This window comes from Anticarsia gemmatalis, chromosome 13, assembly GCF_050436995.1.
Source record: "Anticarsia gemmatalis isolate Benzon Research Colony breed Stoneville strain chromosome 13, ilAntGemm2 primary, whole genome shotgun sequence".
Classification (NCBI taxonomy): Eukaryota; Metazoa; Arthropoda; class Insecta; order Lepidoptera; family Erebidae; genus Anticarsia; species Anticarsia gemmatalis.
In genome coordinates this window covers 6,991,900-7,007,932 of record NC_134757.1, presented here as the reverse complement: position 1 = coordinate 7,007,932, position 16,033 = coordinate 6,991,900, and the positions used below count along the sequence as shown (strand labels likewise).

The 16,033-nt window shown below is 35.4% G+C and overlaps 2 protein-coding genes across 7 annotated transcripts in view; one reads left to right on the top strand and one right to left on the bottom strand.

Annotated features, from left to right (window-relative positions):
- Nucleotides 1–16,033, bottom strand: part of chas (chascon) — a 119,853-nt gene that overhangs the window by 13,326 nt on the left and 90,494 nt on the right. For all 6 annotated transcript variants that reach the window (XM_076121793.1, XM_076121794.1, XM_076121790.1 and 3 more), the window contains 2 exons: nt 3,548–3,700; nt 1,328–1,429 (listed from right to left, as the gene is read on the bottom strand). In XM_076121793.1, coding sequence (XP_075977908.1) covers nt 1,328–1,429; nt 3,548–3,700 — 255 coding nt within the window. The remainder of the gene's footprint in view (nt 1–1,327; nt 1,430–3,547; nt 3,701–16,033) is intronic.
- On the top strand, nt 3,707–4,712 carry Ntmt (N-terminal methyltransferase). The gene has a single exon (XM_076121795.1). It carries the CDS (start codon nt 4,029–4,031, stop codon nt 4,695–4,697), a length of 669 nt encoding a protein of 222 aa, XP_075977910.1. The 5' UTR covers nt 3,707–4,028; the 3' UTR covers nt 4,698–4,712.

The following is a 16,033-nucleotide window of genomic DNA, read 5'->3' as shown; positions in this document are numbered from 1 at the left end:
ACACAAGTAATTAAAGGACAGCGAAGAGTTAACACAACAAATAATCTCAAAATGTATTTATTCGTGAGCTTGTAATAACAATATTGTACTAAAATGAACGATTTCGCTTGTAACTACAGCGTACATTTGAACATGATTTACAACAGAATAAATTATAAAGTGTCGCTTTGATTGATAGCTAATTAAATGTGATAAAAGCTTGATTTGTAACCCAGTCATTTGTGATTAATGTTTTACGTAGCAATTCGGTAAATTGACATAACATGAATAAGTAAACAATTAATGACTGGCACGAAACACTACTGGTGGAACTTTGTCATTTATTGTGTTATTTCAAATTGTAGAGAAAAAATATTTAATTTTTAGTACCAAATCTATGTTTTAACTCGTAAGACATAATATTTTTGCATATACTGGTTTTCAAACCCAATTAGGTACATGACATTTGTTAGAGCTCAGAATCAGGTAAAGTGTTACCTAGTCTCGAGCTGCTACTAAAAAATTGCTAGCGGCAAAATGATGACCCAAGGAAGTAGAAACCACAAACGAACGCAAACACTTTTTAGGTTCTAATCTTAATGACCTTAGGTATCACTTACACTCTAAATACTTACGTGAATGTCAAAAGCTAAATGAACTTTTAACAAATGTTCTCAAGCGACAGCACTTAAATCATCAATTTACAAAACCATTTGCGACTCATTGCTAATCATTAAGTACCAGATAATATCTTCACAATCACGATCATTTATCATTTAATATCTAAGCGTAATTTCTGGGTATTTAAGCAACTCTTTCTTAGTTCTACGAGTCATTGGCTACTTATATCAAAAGGTGAATCTAGACATTTTGATGAATGACTGAATTGTATACAAGTCTGTCTATTTAGAAAGTTTAATAGTCGATCTATGAAGATGGTTTTTGAGTATACGTTTTTGTCAATAAAATTTGATATTTCAACATGATGCTTGATGATAAAATTTGTTTTGCCTATTTTATATAGCCACTTTATTCAAATTGCATACCTAAAGCGATAATTAAATGCAATTGTTTTGTAAAAGGCTACTGAGATTTTTTGACAGACAAACTAAGAAATAACTTATTGGCTCGATCCGGGATATCAACCGAAGTATCCATACAGCTGTTATAGGTCTCAGTACAATTGTGCACGTGTAGAATATAAGTAGTAAAAAAATATTTCAAAGGAAAGTCTTATATTCTATTAAACCTTTTGAATTAGTAAGGAGTTTTAGGCCTGATTTCTTCACATAAAATTAGATTCTACCCCAAACAATTGAAAGTACCGTAACTAATAATTTGATATTACCTCGTCCTTAGGTAGTTGTTCGTCACAGACTCGTTCCTGTTCCTTGGTGTGGCGTGTCTCCGTGACTATCGTGCCATCTGGCCGCAGAGCCCGCAGTTCCTCCTGCACAATACAAACACTATCGTAATATATACAGAAACACAAGTATTTAGACGAAATCTGATTGATGTAATTGTAACTGTACAATAGTAATCTGTAGAGCAATGTTTCTTACCCCCGGTTTCTGAGGTATAATTATTAGCGGTAGTTTATCTATTCAAAAGCGTTGAAACCCATATAATAATTAGTACCTATAACTTACACGTTTAGTATAAATATGCTGTTAATGTAAGAGCTATATTTCCCAAGCAACGGGTGTACGGAGAGTTAAAAAATGTATTGTGTTGTTTAATAAAAAATATTTGCACCCTATTTTGCATGCAAACATCCTGCTGAATACATAAAGAGAGACCCGAAACAATGTTATTGACTAACGCCACAACATAAAACTCAAGCCAAAATTACAGTGACAACCTACCAAGTGTATTTCGCAAGCGTTAATAAGTATTTACAAATGTTAATGTCTAGTGTTGAGGAAATACTAGTCCCTCTCGACTACTATTTTAATGTTCTAAGACTAATTGGTATTAAGTAATAGCCATAAAACACCGCATAGTTTGCACTGTGAAGAATGACTGAAGTGTAAAGTTTCTTAAGAATATGTACAAAGATGTGTGAAATACAACCACGATTCCCCATTTACAATGCTAGTCCCGTGTAATAGGGGGCGAGCCTATTGCCATCTATAGGCCACATAAATAAACTCTGGGCTACTTTTGAGAAATATAAACAAGAAAAGAACATTTGTTAAGAATATTTCACCAAAATCCAACGAATTAGCAATACTGTTTTAAATAAATATGACTGTTTGTTCTTATATTTAGAGCGCAAGATACTAAGTTAGTTTGTATGCACATGTCAAGCGTTATGTCAACAAGAAAGCCAAAAAGTTTCTCTCACGACGACCGCTAGATAACATTGTTTAGAAATGCTAAATCGCTCGACCCTTGAGTTTTCCAAAAAATCTAGTCACTAGTTAACTAATTCTAAAAAAGTAGTGTATATTTTTTTATTTTTTTGGAATAAGATAGTATGTAAAAGCAAGTATAGTAATGGTTTGAGTATGCGCGTCGTTGAAGTTATGCTGCTTGGTGGACTTAACTCTTTAACTTCACTCCCTCCTTCATTTCAGTCAGCACTAAGACGGTAATGGGATAAATAAAAGTTAGTATAGTACTTTTTAGATTATTATATGTACCTATGTAATAACACAGGCAGTACAACATGACCCGTAAAACATCTTTATCTACCAAATGTCCACGCTGTCTGCAATTAAGTATTCTAGTAGTGCTTTTCTGTTAGAAGTTCTAGTTATCTGTAGTTGTTAGAAGTTCTAGTTATCTGTAGTTGTTAGAAGTTCTAGTTATCTAAAGCATTCAAATTTTGCTAAAAAGATTTTACTTAACGAACAGACACACGTGATTAGTAGTAACATTGTCTCCAAGTGATAATTTACCTTAAACGCAATCTATTACAACATGACCATAACATGCAAATTTTATTTACGTTCGTCGCAAAAGTGTGAAGCGTAACCTCGCGTCTATTGAAAAGGTGACAGGTGTGACATCATCCTTAAGTATTCTAAATTACAACGTGTGATACTTAACGTGTAACGTGAATGTACGGCTACTCGAGGCCGAGATGGAAACAAACCGTAAAATTTGTTATGTGCTTAAATGTAAACTATTGCAGCTCATTTCAGGCCCGTTTTTTGGATGTGGTGTTTGCTTTTTCTTACAATAAATTGACCTATACCTATCTTTTTTTTTAAGTATGTAAATATTTTCTACACTAGCTCCATAGACCCATATGTCGCATATTACCACTTTCGTGAGTTCTAGGCAAAGAAACATCTTTCTTTTACCAATCAAAGAATCTAAGGCCCATTAATTCGCGACAAGTATTTCACAGAGTAATGAACACATTACTTTGCGACAAACCGTGTACTATTTTTAACGAAACTTCGACATATGTAAATTTAAGTGCAATAGGCAAAATTTATTTAGGATCTAACGAAGTAGAGGAGATAAATTAGGAAGGCTGACCCCACTACAATATGGGATTCAAAGTATGGAAGAGAGAGAGAGGAAAGTATAACTTAGTAAAGAAGGTATATCTCACCGTATCATCAGTGGTGATAGTAGTGTTATAAGCGGTGGTGTCTTTGACGAGCTTGGGTCCGCGCGGCACGAGCGCGAGCTGGTGCTCCGTCTGTGACCTCAGAGCATCGCGGATGTCTTCCTCCGCTGTCTCGTTTACTGCTAAGATTAGAGCCTGCAACAAATATAAATAACCCATGTAGAAAAATAATAAATAAAACATCATACTTTCAACTTCATAAACACAAAACCCATTTGTGCGTATTAAAAGTAAACTTTGTAATCCCACAATCGGTAGTCGCACTGATTACTAAACCGACGTAAGATTTATTTAACCGACACAAGCAATAAAAATATATCATACAAACTGTAAACTTTATTATTTTAAACGCCTAACGGCCTATCCTAGATCATACAATATGAGTCATGGCACGCAATAAAAGTGACATCTACAGAAAAACACAATAACTGTCAGTGACAACGACAAACCGTCAAATGGTACAATGACCGAGAGTGTATTTTACAGAAAAGCAGCGAGTTACTGGGCTAATGTGCCGGCGACTGTGGACGGAGTGCTCGGCGGCTTCGGCCACATATCGGACGTTGACATTGACGGATCCAAGGCCTTCTTAAAAGAAATTCTAGAATTAGAAGACCCACCAGATACCAAGCTAGCTCTAGACTGCGGAGCGGGAATCGGAAGAGTAAGCAAGTACTTACTAATCCCACAATTCGACACGGTAGATCTAGTTGAGCAGGATGAAAAGTTCATTAACACTGCCACACAATTCATCGGTAAAGACAATGCTAAGATCGGTACACTGTACAAAATCGGTCTTCAATGTTTCAAACCGCAAAAAAAGTACGATGTCATCTGGTGTCAATGGGTACTTGGACACTTAAAGGATTATGATCTAATTGATTTCTTCGAGAGGTGCAGTATGTCATTAAACAAAAATGGAGTAATTGTTGTCAAAGAGAACATAGCAACGGGCCGTGAAATAGAATACGATGACGACGATTCATCTGTAACGCGGCCCGTTGCACTCATGGAGAAAATCTTTGAAGAAGCTAAACTGAAAGTGATCAAAACAGAAGTACAAAAGGGATTCCCTGAAGACATATATCCTGTCTATTCCTTCGCATTAAAACCTGTAGATTATAATAAATAAAGTAATAAAATATACGCTGCGTTTATTTATATGAGTTTATTATTGAATGTCAAAATCGATTGGTAACAGGTTTCATTTACGAGCGCAGGGTATTATTTATTCAAGTCTTAATACAAGTGAGTTTATCTTTGTTAAAGTAGTGAATCGTGGTCCGAATTCGTGATTGTGTCGTTTAATAAAGTAGAATCCCGGGCGTGCCGTGGCTTCGCAACTTAGTCGCAAGTGCATTCACCGTTTTGGTGTTAAGTTACGAAATACTTGCGTCAGAACCCGCAAGGACTTTGGAATTTGATCTATCGGCTATAAAGCTTTGTTGATATCTATTACTTTTTACAAACCATTTTAAGAACTAGGTCACTTTGAAAAGTATTCCAATGGCCTTTGAAAATGAGCAATAAGTCTCAATCTCTACATCCGTAACGTATGGCCTGTAAGCGAATGACCCGAAAGTGTGGAATTTCAATTGCGCTAAGATCCGTGCAGTAATAGCGTATCTTTGATAATAATTAGCCGTTGAACGAACGATGATGTTCAATCAAAGAACAGTTAGCGATGAATATCGCACAGCGCTCTATTATTAGGGCCGCGTCAATTTTCAACTTGAAGTATCGAGCCTTGCCCAGCAATTTGATGTTACAGTTACATTCTCAAATGGCGGAATTTCTGTCGGGAACTTAATACATACGTTTTTACGCAAAACCAGCTTCGTTCCACTTCCTCGGAGACTTAATCAACATTTCAACAAACCTTGAACCGCTAAACGTCCTTAATGGATGAAAAAATATAAAATGTCACGCGCACTCGACTGCAACACGTTATTTTAGTCGATGACCAAACATATTTATCGATGTACACTTAAAATTTTAACGCTAGATGTGTTTACAATTTCGTTTCACGTATCTTGGTTAAAATATAACGTTACTTCTACGTGTATTCCCATTGAAAGTAGCAATCAGCCAGTCATGTCTAACTGTAAATTTATTGATGTTTAGTAAAGAAAAAATCGCTTCGCATATCCATGTAATTGCTAAAGCTTGGTTTATGTAAGCGTACGTACATTTGATATTCCGGCCTGTACTTAGATAATACAAATTCTCATGGTGCGGTCGTTGCCCAGCGTAATCTCGAATTAGATGTCTCTCTGTTAAAGTTATACGTTGAAGTTATTAAAACCGCAATTAGGGTTGAGTGACTCGGCTATCGCAGCTTAGATGAAATTGATAGTATATTATTTTTAGCATTAGCTTTTATCATTAAACTTTTATGGCATCTAATACATTTTTTGTAACCCCAATACAACGTAGTAATTATTGAAATGAAACAGAGGCGTATTATTTTTTATCTCTTATATCATCGAAAAGCAATTTCATTGCATCACATTTAATTTGAACCGATGAATATGTATGTAGAAACTAATTAAATCTAAGAAACTAATCTCCAATCCTAACGTCTATCCCACCGAAACAGGTTGCCGTTTCCGTTGAGACTTGCAAAAAAACGTTACATTTGAAAGATAACCGATGAGAACGTGACTTGGTTATAGAGAGCGTCGTCTCGCCGTCCGTGAATCTCGTACGAAATCACGCATGTATCCTACTTTTATTGTTTACGGCTTTACGCTACTGTAAGCAAGCAAGCATGAGCACGTGGAGTTCAGAACGGGTCACGGGAAAACGTACCGTACAACAACAATTTCACACTGCTTTTGAAAGTTTTCAATTGATTTAATGAGATGTAGGTTAGAAGCGAAACTAACAGCCACTCATGAACCTTGTGTTACTTGATTTACAGTATAATAACTGAACTTTAATATCATAATTGATCACAACCACCGACAAAATAATTGTGTAAAACACGAACAAATTCGTGAGTGGTAAGCGTTAATTTCAATAATCGCATTTCACATTCCATGTTAAAGTCGGTTTGTAAGAGCGTTAATTACAAATAATTATTTAACATTATCTGCAATCAAGCTAACATGTAAAGTAATGGGGAACGAAGTGTCTCTCGACCGGTCGGACGTCTGTCACGACAGACAATGTCGACTTGTCGACGGTTGCGCCGGCGCATATTTTTCGACACATTCCTCAGAATCGCAATGATTTAAATCTTTATATTCGCGAACATTATATCCTCGCACTTGATATGTGAGAATATTTCGTGAAAGGTGTTTCACGTATCCAAACTTGAAAGTATAATTTGAGAATGTTTTGATGTAGAGATTGCCTACTTTTAAAACTTTTTAAGAAAACTTACGTTAGTTATTCATTATAACAGTTAAATTATAAGTAAAATCCGAGATTCCGAACATTATTTTTAAATATCAGCCAATTAAAATCTTGGCAAGGTTACGTACGCACGCAATTGATATTTACTTCCCAGATCAGATAACAGTATCGATATAATATCAAAATGTAATACAGACTGGTTCATATTTCTTGTCTTTAAATGTGCATGAAAAACTTCTTTGAAGTATCATATTTATATTAACCCTTTCTATCTACTACCGTAAATAAACAGTAGGTACCTAATGCAAGGATTACTTAAATTAGGATTCGCTAAACAAGCTGAAGACCTGTGTGTTTAAAAACCGATAAAAATGAACTCAATTGTTTTTGTAATATAACTACAGCAGACCTACTTAATTTTCCAGGCAAAGTACATGCGTGTCAGAGATTCATGCATCAATAGACAGAACGGATGTTTAATATTGTAAAGTAATACTATAATAAATCTTACAAAAAGTACGTTTATAATAACTTAAATTATCCGCGCCATGTCAAGTGCTAAAAGTGAAACTTGCTATGTAAGGAAGCGGAAATCGTTTGCAAAACCTGTAAATTAATTCTTGTAATGCAAGTTTCATGTGAACATTTATATCAATTAATTATCCTTGTACATATTTATTTACGTCGGACATTAGATAACGACATTCTTGGACATATTATATTATTTACGTAATGTGTATGCAGATTTAAATTATAATAGCTGGCAGTCACAGACTAAAGTCATAGAAAAGCAATAATAAGTTTAATAATACTCGAAACCTTTATTTGTGTGGATGCCGTAATAAAATTTGAAAACAAAATTATTAAAGTAGCAGAATGCGACCAGCACCTGGAATTATTGTCAATCAAAAAGTAATTTATGGCACTCTTAAATTTGCATTATCTCGAGCAAACGATTGTTGATTGGTTTCAACAATTGATTGAACTGAATATATTTTTTTGCCCTGTCTTTAAAGTGAATATAATTTATTGTCTGTACAAAACAACACAGATTTCTCCTTACGATTTTTAATTTTTATTTGGCCGCTCGCATTTCATTGGACACTGAAATCGCCATTGTGAGTCAAAGACACCGCAAGCTTTGGCCTGTCATATGCAACTACTGTATCGTATAATGATTTATTCGCAATACGATACTGGAGATTTATCTAACATGTGACCGTTCCATGACATTGATTTAATTGAATATTGTGCCGCTCTTATTACAAAATAAGAGCAAGATTAAAGTTGATGCAATAAAATGGGTAGTGGGAGAAGACACGACTATCCACTTAGTTCTTAGCCGCCTGTGACAACTTATCCTGAATTAAGATGGTATCGTGCGAACTGTATCTTAGCTACAAACTACTCAACTTTGTAGCAAAAAGATCAATGTTCAATTAAGTACGATTTATCTGAAGGAAACAGATGTTGTTTGTTTGTACTTAAGTATGTTGGACGATTGTTCGGTTCAGTTGAGACATTGTGGTGCGCAATCATAGGAGTTTTTATTCAATGAAGACTGCGTTTCAACTATACAAATGAAAGATTTATAATCGAATTTCTGGCCCACGCTTTTCTGTATTGTATGAATTTAAGTTATAAAAGGAATTGATTTTTAAGAAGTAACCAATTTTCAATTTTGATGTCTAAAGTATGTTACTGTAAAGTTGCACCTAAAACCTTTTGCCAGTTCTTGCGTGAAAGAGTAACAAACGCCCTCACATACCATTTACAATATTAGTAGGAGTTACCTATCAATTATAATTTCTTCTCAAAAAAATAAAGACAGTCACATATCAGTACAGACATTGGCTGTTAACTTAAGATAACGGCCAATAAAAGTTCATCATAAAATTACGTTTTACACCGACAGAGGAACCTTTAAATGCCTCTGACCTCTCTGACCAATAGCCGCACTAAAACATTGCTCATCTCGCAAATTGTGCTAATTATTTTTACCACACAATCTGTATTGTCTTGTTTCAAAATCCAGTTACTAATACAATCCTTGAAATAACTCATTAAACATATTGGTAATTTATTAATGCTTGTGTAATATAGGCAATAAATCAAAGTCTATTCCTCTATTTTTATTGTAAGAAATTGCAAACCTAGCAGTTAAGGAATAATGTATGATTTTTTTTTCTATTTTTAACCTTAATGTATAATAGAATACGGGAATTAACGCGAACACGCATTTTACCTTAAAATGCCTAACGTTTCGGCGCAGGTTGCACTCGCCGTGGTCCCAGGCAGACTGACTCTGCCTGGGACCACGGCGAGTGCAACCTGCGCCGAAACGTTAGGCATTTTAAGGTAAAATGCGTGTTCGCGTTAATTCCCGTATTCTATTATACATTAAACATGCAACGCGAGAGTTTAAAAGTTATTTTTAACCTTGTTTGACAAGTGTAAAAATGATTTCCGTTTTACTCATAGGCTTACTTACATCGCAGTGTCAAACGCAGGCGGCTGAGTATCAATTTGACATATTAGTCTGCGTCAATTAAGCAATAAGGGAATTTATAAACTTATGTTTTTAGACGCGATTCCCTACTACGACAATCGACGACCGACTAGCTACCGAGAAATTTTGTTTGAAAATCTGATCAGCGCCTCTAGTGGGCGCTTTAAGAACTTTTTTCACAGTACATTTGAGTATGACATTTAAAATACAGTGCAAAAGTTCCTGCGCTGCCCGCTAAAAGCGTTGATAAAAATTTGTCAAATCAAAGGTTGTCAATAATAATTGATATACTACTATCAATTATTATTGACAACCTTTGATTTGACAAATTTTGATCAACAATTTTGCAGTACATTTGAAATGACAAACTTTCGTTACTCGATAGTACCGACTGTACAAAATCGCGCTACACTTCTAGTCTCTGGAATGTTTGTTGAGTGCAAAATATATGTCAATAGTAATACTAATTTATTAGTTGAACATAGCTTAAGTTTACGCTAGTGTCGACATCTTGAGCGGATGTAACGCAATAAAAGTTAACGGCAAAACAATTTATAGTGTAATAAACATAGCAACACCGCTTATATTGAACTTTGTTGTCTCTGTACGGTAATCTGCTGTTTTGCGAGTTTATTTACCATTAATAGAAACCTATGGAAAAATGATTAAAAAGAAAATTGGTGCTCAGATTTACTGATTTTGGCACAACACTGATAAAATTAAAAATAAATTCTAACCGGTAAAACTGATGGTTTGTCATACAAGTATTAAGTCCATAGAAATTAACACATACTTAACATAATATGAATATGAGTTTTGAGCAAAAATGGGCAACTGATTCACAAGATAACTTTTTGCCGAGAGTTCTTGGAAAGCCAAAAAAGCCTAATAAGGTGGTGTCGTACCGCAATCTCTTATTATTTTAACAATTTAATGTTGCGTAATGAGAGGAAAGATGCGAATCTTTTAACGGCCACCACGAACTTAAAAATAGAATGCTTCAAAACGTCGGTTATGCCAGGACTTTATTTCTAAGAAGTACATTTTTTTACTATTTTCCGAGCTCGTTAGGACAAAAATAAACTGTCGGCACGCTGGCACTTAATAATTTTATTTTTTACAACAATTCGCAATCTTATCGCAATTGTTTTTTGTTCCGCCGGTCGCGGTTAACTTTATTAAATTAATATGCCTAGATTGTTTGTTTTTTCAAGTAGTATTTATATTACTTTTGTACGTAAATGTATTTTTATAATCGTACGATTAGCACTACGCATTTAAAAAGCTTCTAAAAAGTCACCTTACCGCATCTGTCTGTTTGCAATAATCTAGTGAACGAATTTTCATGCGGATTTCACCAATACATAGAGTGATTTCCGAGATACATATAAGTGCAATAATAGAGGCTAACCCGAACGAAGTCAGGGCAGGCTCCTAAATTAAATATTCCACACAACATTGCTACGAATATTGGCTATTATTTACTGTATTGGTATCATTTAAATCGCTATTCCCAAGCAATAACATCAATATCTAACAGAAATTGTAAGAAGCTCTTTAGATAAAGCAGCATTATATAAGTCACAATTTTCCCATCGAAGTCGTAAGCAGAATTTACAAGACCGTTTGTTTATCTCACACCGTAAACAGTGTATGTTATAATAAAATAAAACAAGATAAGTATTATTGAGTACGATTGCAGTTATCTGGGAACTAACCCGCGTGGGCAAGCACTTAGATAACTCTTACGCTACGGTTCTTCATTCTTAACTAAATGCTAGTAAGATGTTCAATTTTCCTTTATATATGATCATCAACTCCATATGATTATTATGAAAAGGAAGAAATAAAAGAAACAGTTGAGAACGAGGACTTTGTGTATGTGTATGTTAAAGCTAATTCATAGAAATATTAAAATTGTGGTACATTTTTATAGAAAAACATTAACATCACATAGTGCACACACTGTCTTGATAATAATCGTCGTGTAAAAACCGATTCTTACACAGTGTTTTGTCTTTTTCACACAGATACAGTTTCAAAATTGATTGAAAGTGAGAAAACATTATGTGTGTAATCAAAGGTTACATGACGTTCATAAGGAGAAGTGTAAGAATAAGGAAGTCTTTTAAAATCTGTAAAAGAAACATCAATGACACCGCAGTGCTTTTAGTTGATTACAAACTTATATTCCCTTCTTAAAAGTTCTCACGTTCCTCTCATAACTCTCAACTAAAAGACGTAGTTTTCATAGAAACCTTATTTATTACTTATATTACTCATGTACTGTTATGGTAGTCGGTCCATTAATTCAACACTCGCTTATATTATATACCGCAAATTCTAAAGATAATAATTACTTGACCTACCTACGATTTTACGATACTCATTAAATACTGCAAAGTTCCTTAATAACTGTAAATTGAAAACAATTTGATACGGCTCTATTTACTAAAGAAATGATTAGGTTTATTAATATTTTGATTCTTGATGTTGTAAAACTATTGATCTAGCAATTGCGTCGTAAAATTTCAACTAAGTGATTGAAATATTAATTTGAAGGTATGTCATGTTAACGAGGAGATCCGGGAGAGAAACATTGTGATTGTTATTTTCTAGTAATTTATGTACTTTGATGAAAGCACAACTTTCTTTTTAATTTAATTAACTTAATTTTCATTTTTTATAAAAAAAATAATGACAACATTACATAGAATTGGAAAGAATTTAAAGAAAGGTCTTTAGCAACGATTACTGTGGGACCACGACACGTAATAGAGAATACTAATAAAAATGTCGTGATGTTAGTCAAAATATTTACTAGAATGATCTAAACTATCGCATAAATCTTTTATACTGAAAGTTGTTACAAAATGTTACCAAGACTAAACTCAATCGAAATTTCTAAAGCTCAATATCATACTAAAATACGTAACCGATTACATAAGAAGTGTCATTGACTCATTGATACATGAATATTGATACAATATTTTTGCATTTTTATAACAAACCTGTCTAGAGTGTTACTAATCGTCTGCCATTTAATATAACACATCAACAACAACAACAATATATTATAATAGCACATGCTGTGTCAACTACATACATAATGTAAATGACTGATAGATTTATGGGAAATATTTAAAAAAAACAGCCAAGTGCGACTTGGACTCGCGCAAGAAGGGTTCTGTACTAAACTGTGAAAATTACAGCTTTCTAGCTATTATGGTTTATGAGATACAGCCTGGTTATGGTGACAGACGGACAGACAGCGGAGGCTTAGTAATACATCAGTATGATATTTGTTTTGAATTTTTAACCACAGATTCCACCAAATAAGCAGATGAAAATTGACTTAACAAGAATGTTTTAAGTGTGTTCAGTGCATGTTTTGTTATTGTTCCACCGTGTAGATAAATCAAAACCCAGTTTTTTAATAAGCCATACAGATTTTGCAGCGACACATTTTCGCGCCTTTGTTAATGGGATCCAGCCTATATGTTAGTTTATCTTATGAATCGGCGTATCGTCGACTTTCTCGAGACATCTGCCGTGCCTCCTGATTGAACACGCGATACCCGGCGTAAAGTACTTAGAAATAATTTCACAATCATTCAACTAGCGTCTACCTTTTTGTCCCGTCTATAAAATAGATAAAATCTAGCCAGATAGCACGATTAAATGTTATAAGAGGAAATTCTTCATTTCTGCATCGCGTCGCAAAACTATATATTTAGTTTCATTAAATCTTAGTTTTCTTCGTCGCACAGAAACGCTAATGAGCACTAACTCGAGATGTTTTCTTTCTGTTAGTTAATAAACTTCTCAAACAAATCGATTGTCATACTTCAGATTTGCCTATAATTCAGCATCGCCTCGCTCGTTGGAGATTTATTTACAAGCGTGGCGCTGTGTCCCTCGACAACGACCGACCTTCGCCAGTCCACTGGAAGTCACCGACAACCGCTTTTTTTCTCTACGCACAATGTATTATACGAATAATTTATTACTTCAATGTATATTGAAATAGCAATTCGTAATAAAACGACCGTTGGAACTGGTTAGTGCAGGGTGGTCGCGCAAAATTACATCGGCTATTTTTTCTCATTTGCATCTATTTTTAATAAATCTTAGTTGACAACAAAATCGTCGAAGAGCAAAAACTTAAACGTTGCTATTTTTATGAAATTAAGACAGAATGGGTTTGTTTAAAGGAATGTGAGCAAGTGAGCATGAGTGTAGCAGAATCGACAGGTAGGTAAGGTATACAGGTGGGGTCGAACATGCCACGATTCTCGAGATATCTAAGTTGTGCATCGGCCTTGAGAAAGCCGCCGCCTGCTGCCGCTCGCTCCGCGCGCTGACCTTTCCGCTCCTCTCCGCCCAGCGTCGTTATTTATTGCTATCGAACGCGTGATAAATCCCCAGCATCTGTGCCGTGCACATCCGTGTTGTCTAGGACGAAATGAGTAACGAATTGTTTCGCGGCGCTGCTTTGGTAGCGCTCGATGACAACCACCAGAGAGCTGGTGACGCGCCCTCATACTTCTGATTTATATTTATTGTCTACCGCGATTCATGCGAAGTTAACCTTCTGCTGACGTGCTGTGAACTATTGATGTCTGAAGAAAAATATTTTCTAGAACAGTTGATGTAAGCTTGAATACTAAATGTTGGACCGTCAGCATCCTTTCGTATGGGAGCTTTACATTACTGAAATTACCTTGGGGTGTCATGACTTTCAGTAGCACTTAACAAAACATATGACTTAATCAATACTGGGATTTGCTTCTAAAATTGGATGATATTGTCTATCGGTATACAAGATTTGTTGTTTTTAACATACAGATAATGATATACTGGGTAGTGTGAAACTCTCCTAAAGTAAGCTAAGTCGTTTAAGTAAAATAGCTAAGCAGTAAGGTGAAACTGAATTGTTACGGTACCTATTTTGTCGCTAGTAACAACGATTTCGTGAACGATTAAAAGCCGCAGTAAACTGATCCAAGTTACCCCACGTCTCTATTTACATTCTAGCTAGGTAACTAGTTAATTGGCAGGTACAGTTACAATTTATTATATCAATTTCGCCATACGGTATGTACCGTGTTGCAACAACTTCGAGAACATAGTTGCCTTTTCCCGCTGGGCCATAGTCTTGTCCCGGCTTCTCAAGATCTCCTATCAACTTTAAACTTTGTACCGCTCGTGGCAGCACCGTCCTTTTATCAACAACTGAACGTTATTTATAGGAGTCTATATTGGCGGGCACATGATTTATAAGATGAACTTGAAACGAGGAACTGCACTCACTTACTTTATTCACTATCTCCTATTTGTACAAGTCTTGTCGTTAGCAACCTAATAGTTTATGAAACACGAAACCGACTCGACTGGTTCAGTCACAGCGGCCCAGGGCCTGGACCAGCTATAAGTCAACTGCTCTCTTTAGCAGCATGTAATTTTATTAAACTTGAATAGGGAGAAACCGCTCATTACTGGTAGCCTACATAAGTTGCGAAGAAAAGAAAAAGCACCGGGATGTTGTTCAATAAGTTGGAGGAGAAATTACTCGTTCGGGGAGTCGACAAGGTGAGCCAGTCACCGGTATGGTCTGTGAAAGTTATTGCTTATACGAGGAGTACGGGCCCGCCGCCGGTTCGCTAACAGACCTAAACATTCAGTTGAGCAACTTTTTGCGAATGTCGACGCGATAACATGAAAATGATTAGTGGCTGGAGTAACTGATATGAAAAATGAAAGTGAAGGCCGTATCAAAAATAAATAATGTCGACAGGTACCACATGAATAATACAAACAATAAGAAATAACGTTGACAAAGTCCGCTAATAAAATTGGTGTCACAGATTCAGTTACCAAGCACAAGGCCTGTAAATAATAATGCAAGTATCAAATTCATAAGTATCATTTGTGAGGTCGTATGCGATATTAATTGTACTCATTACGATACCTGTTCTACATATTTGTCCATCATCTGGTCTGGTTCATGTTTTGCATCAAATAGCGAGCTAATTAATCGTAATTAATGTCCATTTCGCGGATAATCCTCTATCTCGCATCTGTGAACGCGGCGGTATGTCGCCATTGTTTCTAAGCCGGCCATTCTCACGAGCGACATGAACAAAAACACTCACGCGGTAATCACGAGTCCTTGGCAATCACATTGACGCCGCCCGCGAAGTTCACGCGATTTACGTTTTTGCACCACTGCGCTTTCAACTGATGCCTATTTATTTATTTCACCACTTGAACAGTCAAACAGATATGTTTTACTGTCTGTTGCATCGTTTAAACAAACAACTAGAGCCATATTTTATTCATCCATATTATGGTTCAACGCCTTCGCTACGTAAATCTTGTCTTCATCTTGTCTATCGTCTACGCTTTTTACTGCACAGTTCCTTTTCCGTCAAAGCACTTAAATTATGCACTTCCTTTTGCGATTTCTTTCTTGAGAACATTACTTTTTTGATCTCATTTTCGTAATGACTCAAGTTTTAATAACGAAATTGCAGGCTAAAGCGCATTCAATAACTGCACTTAGGTCATTTTAACCACAGAGTGACACAGATTATCAA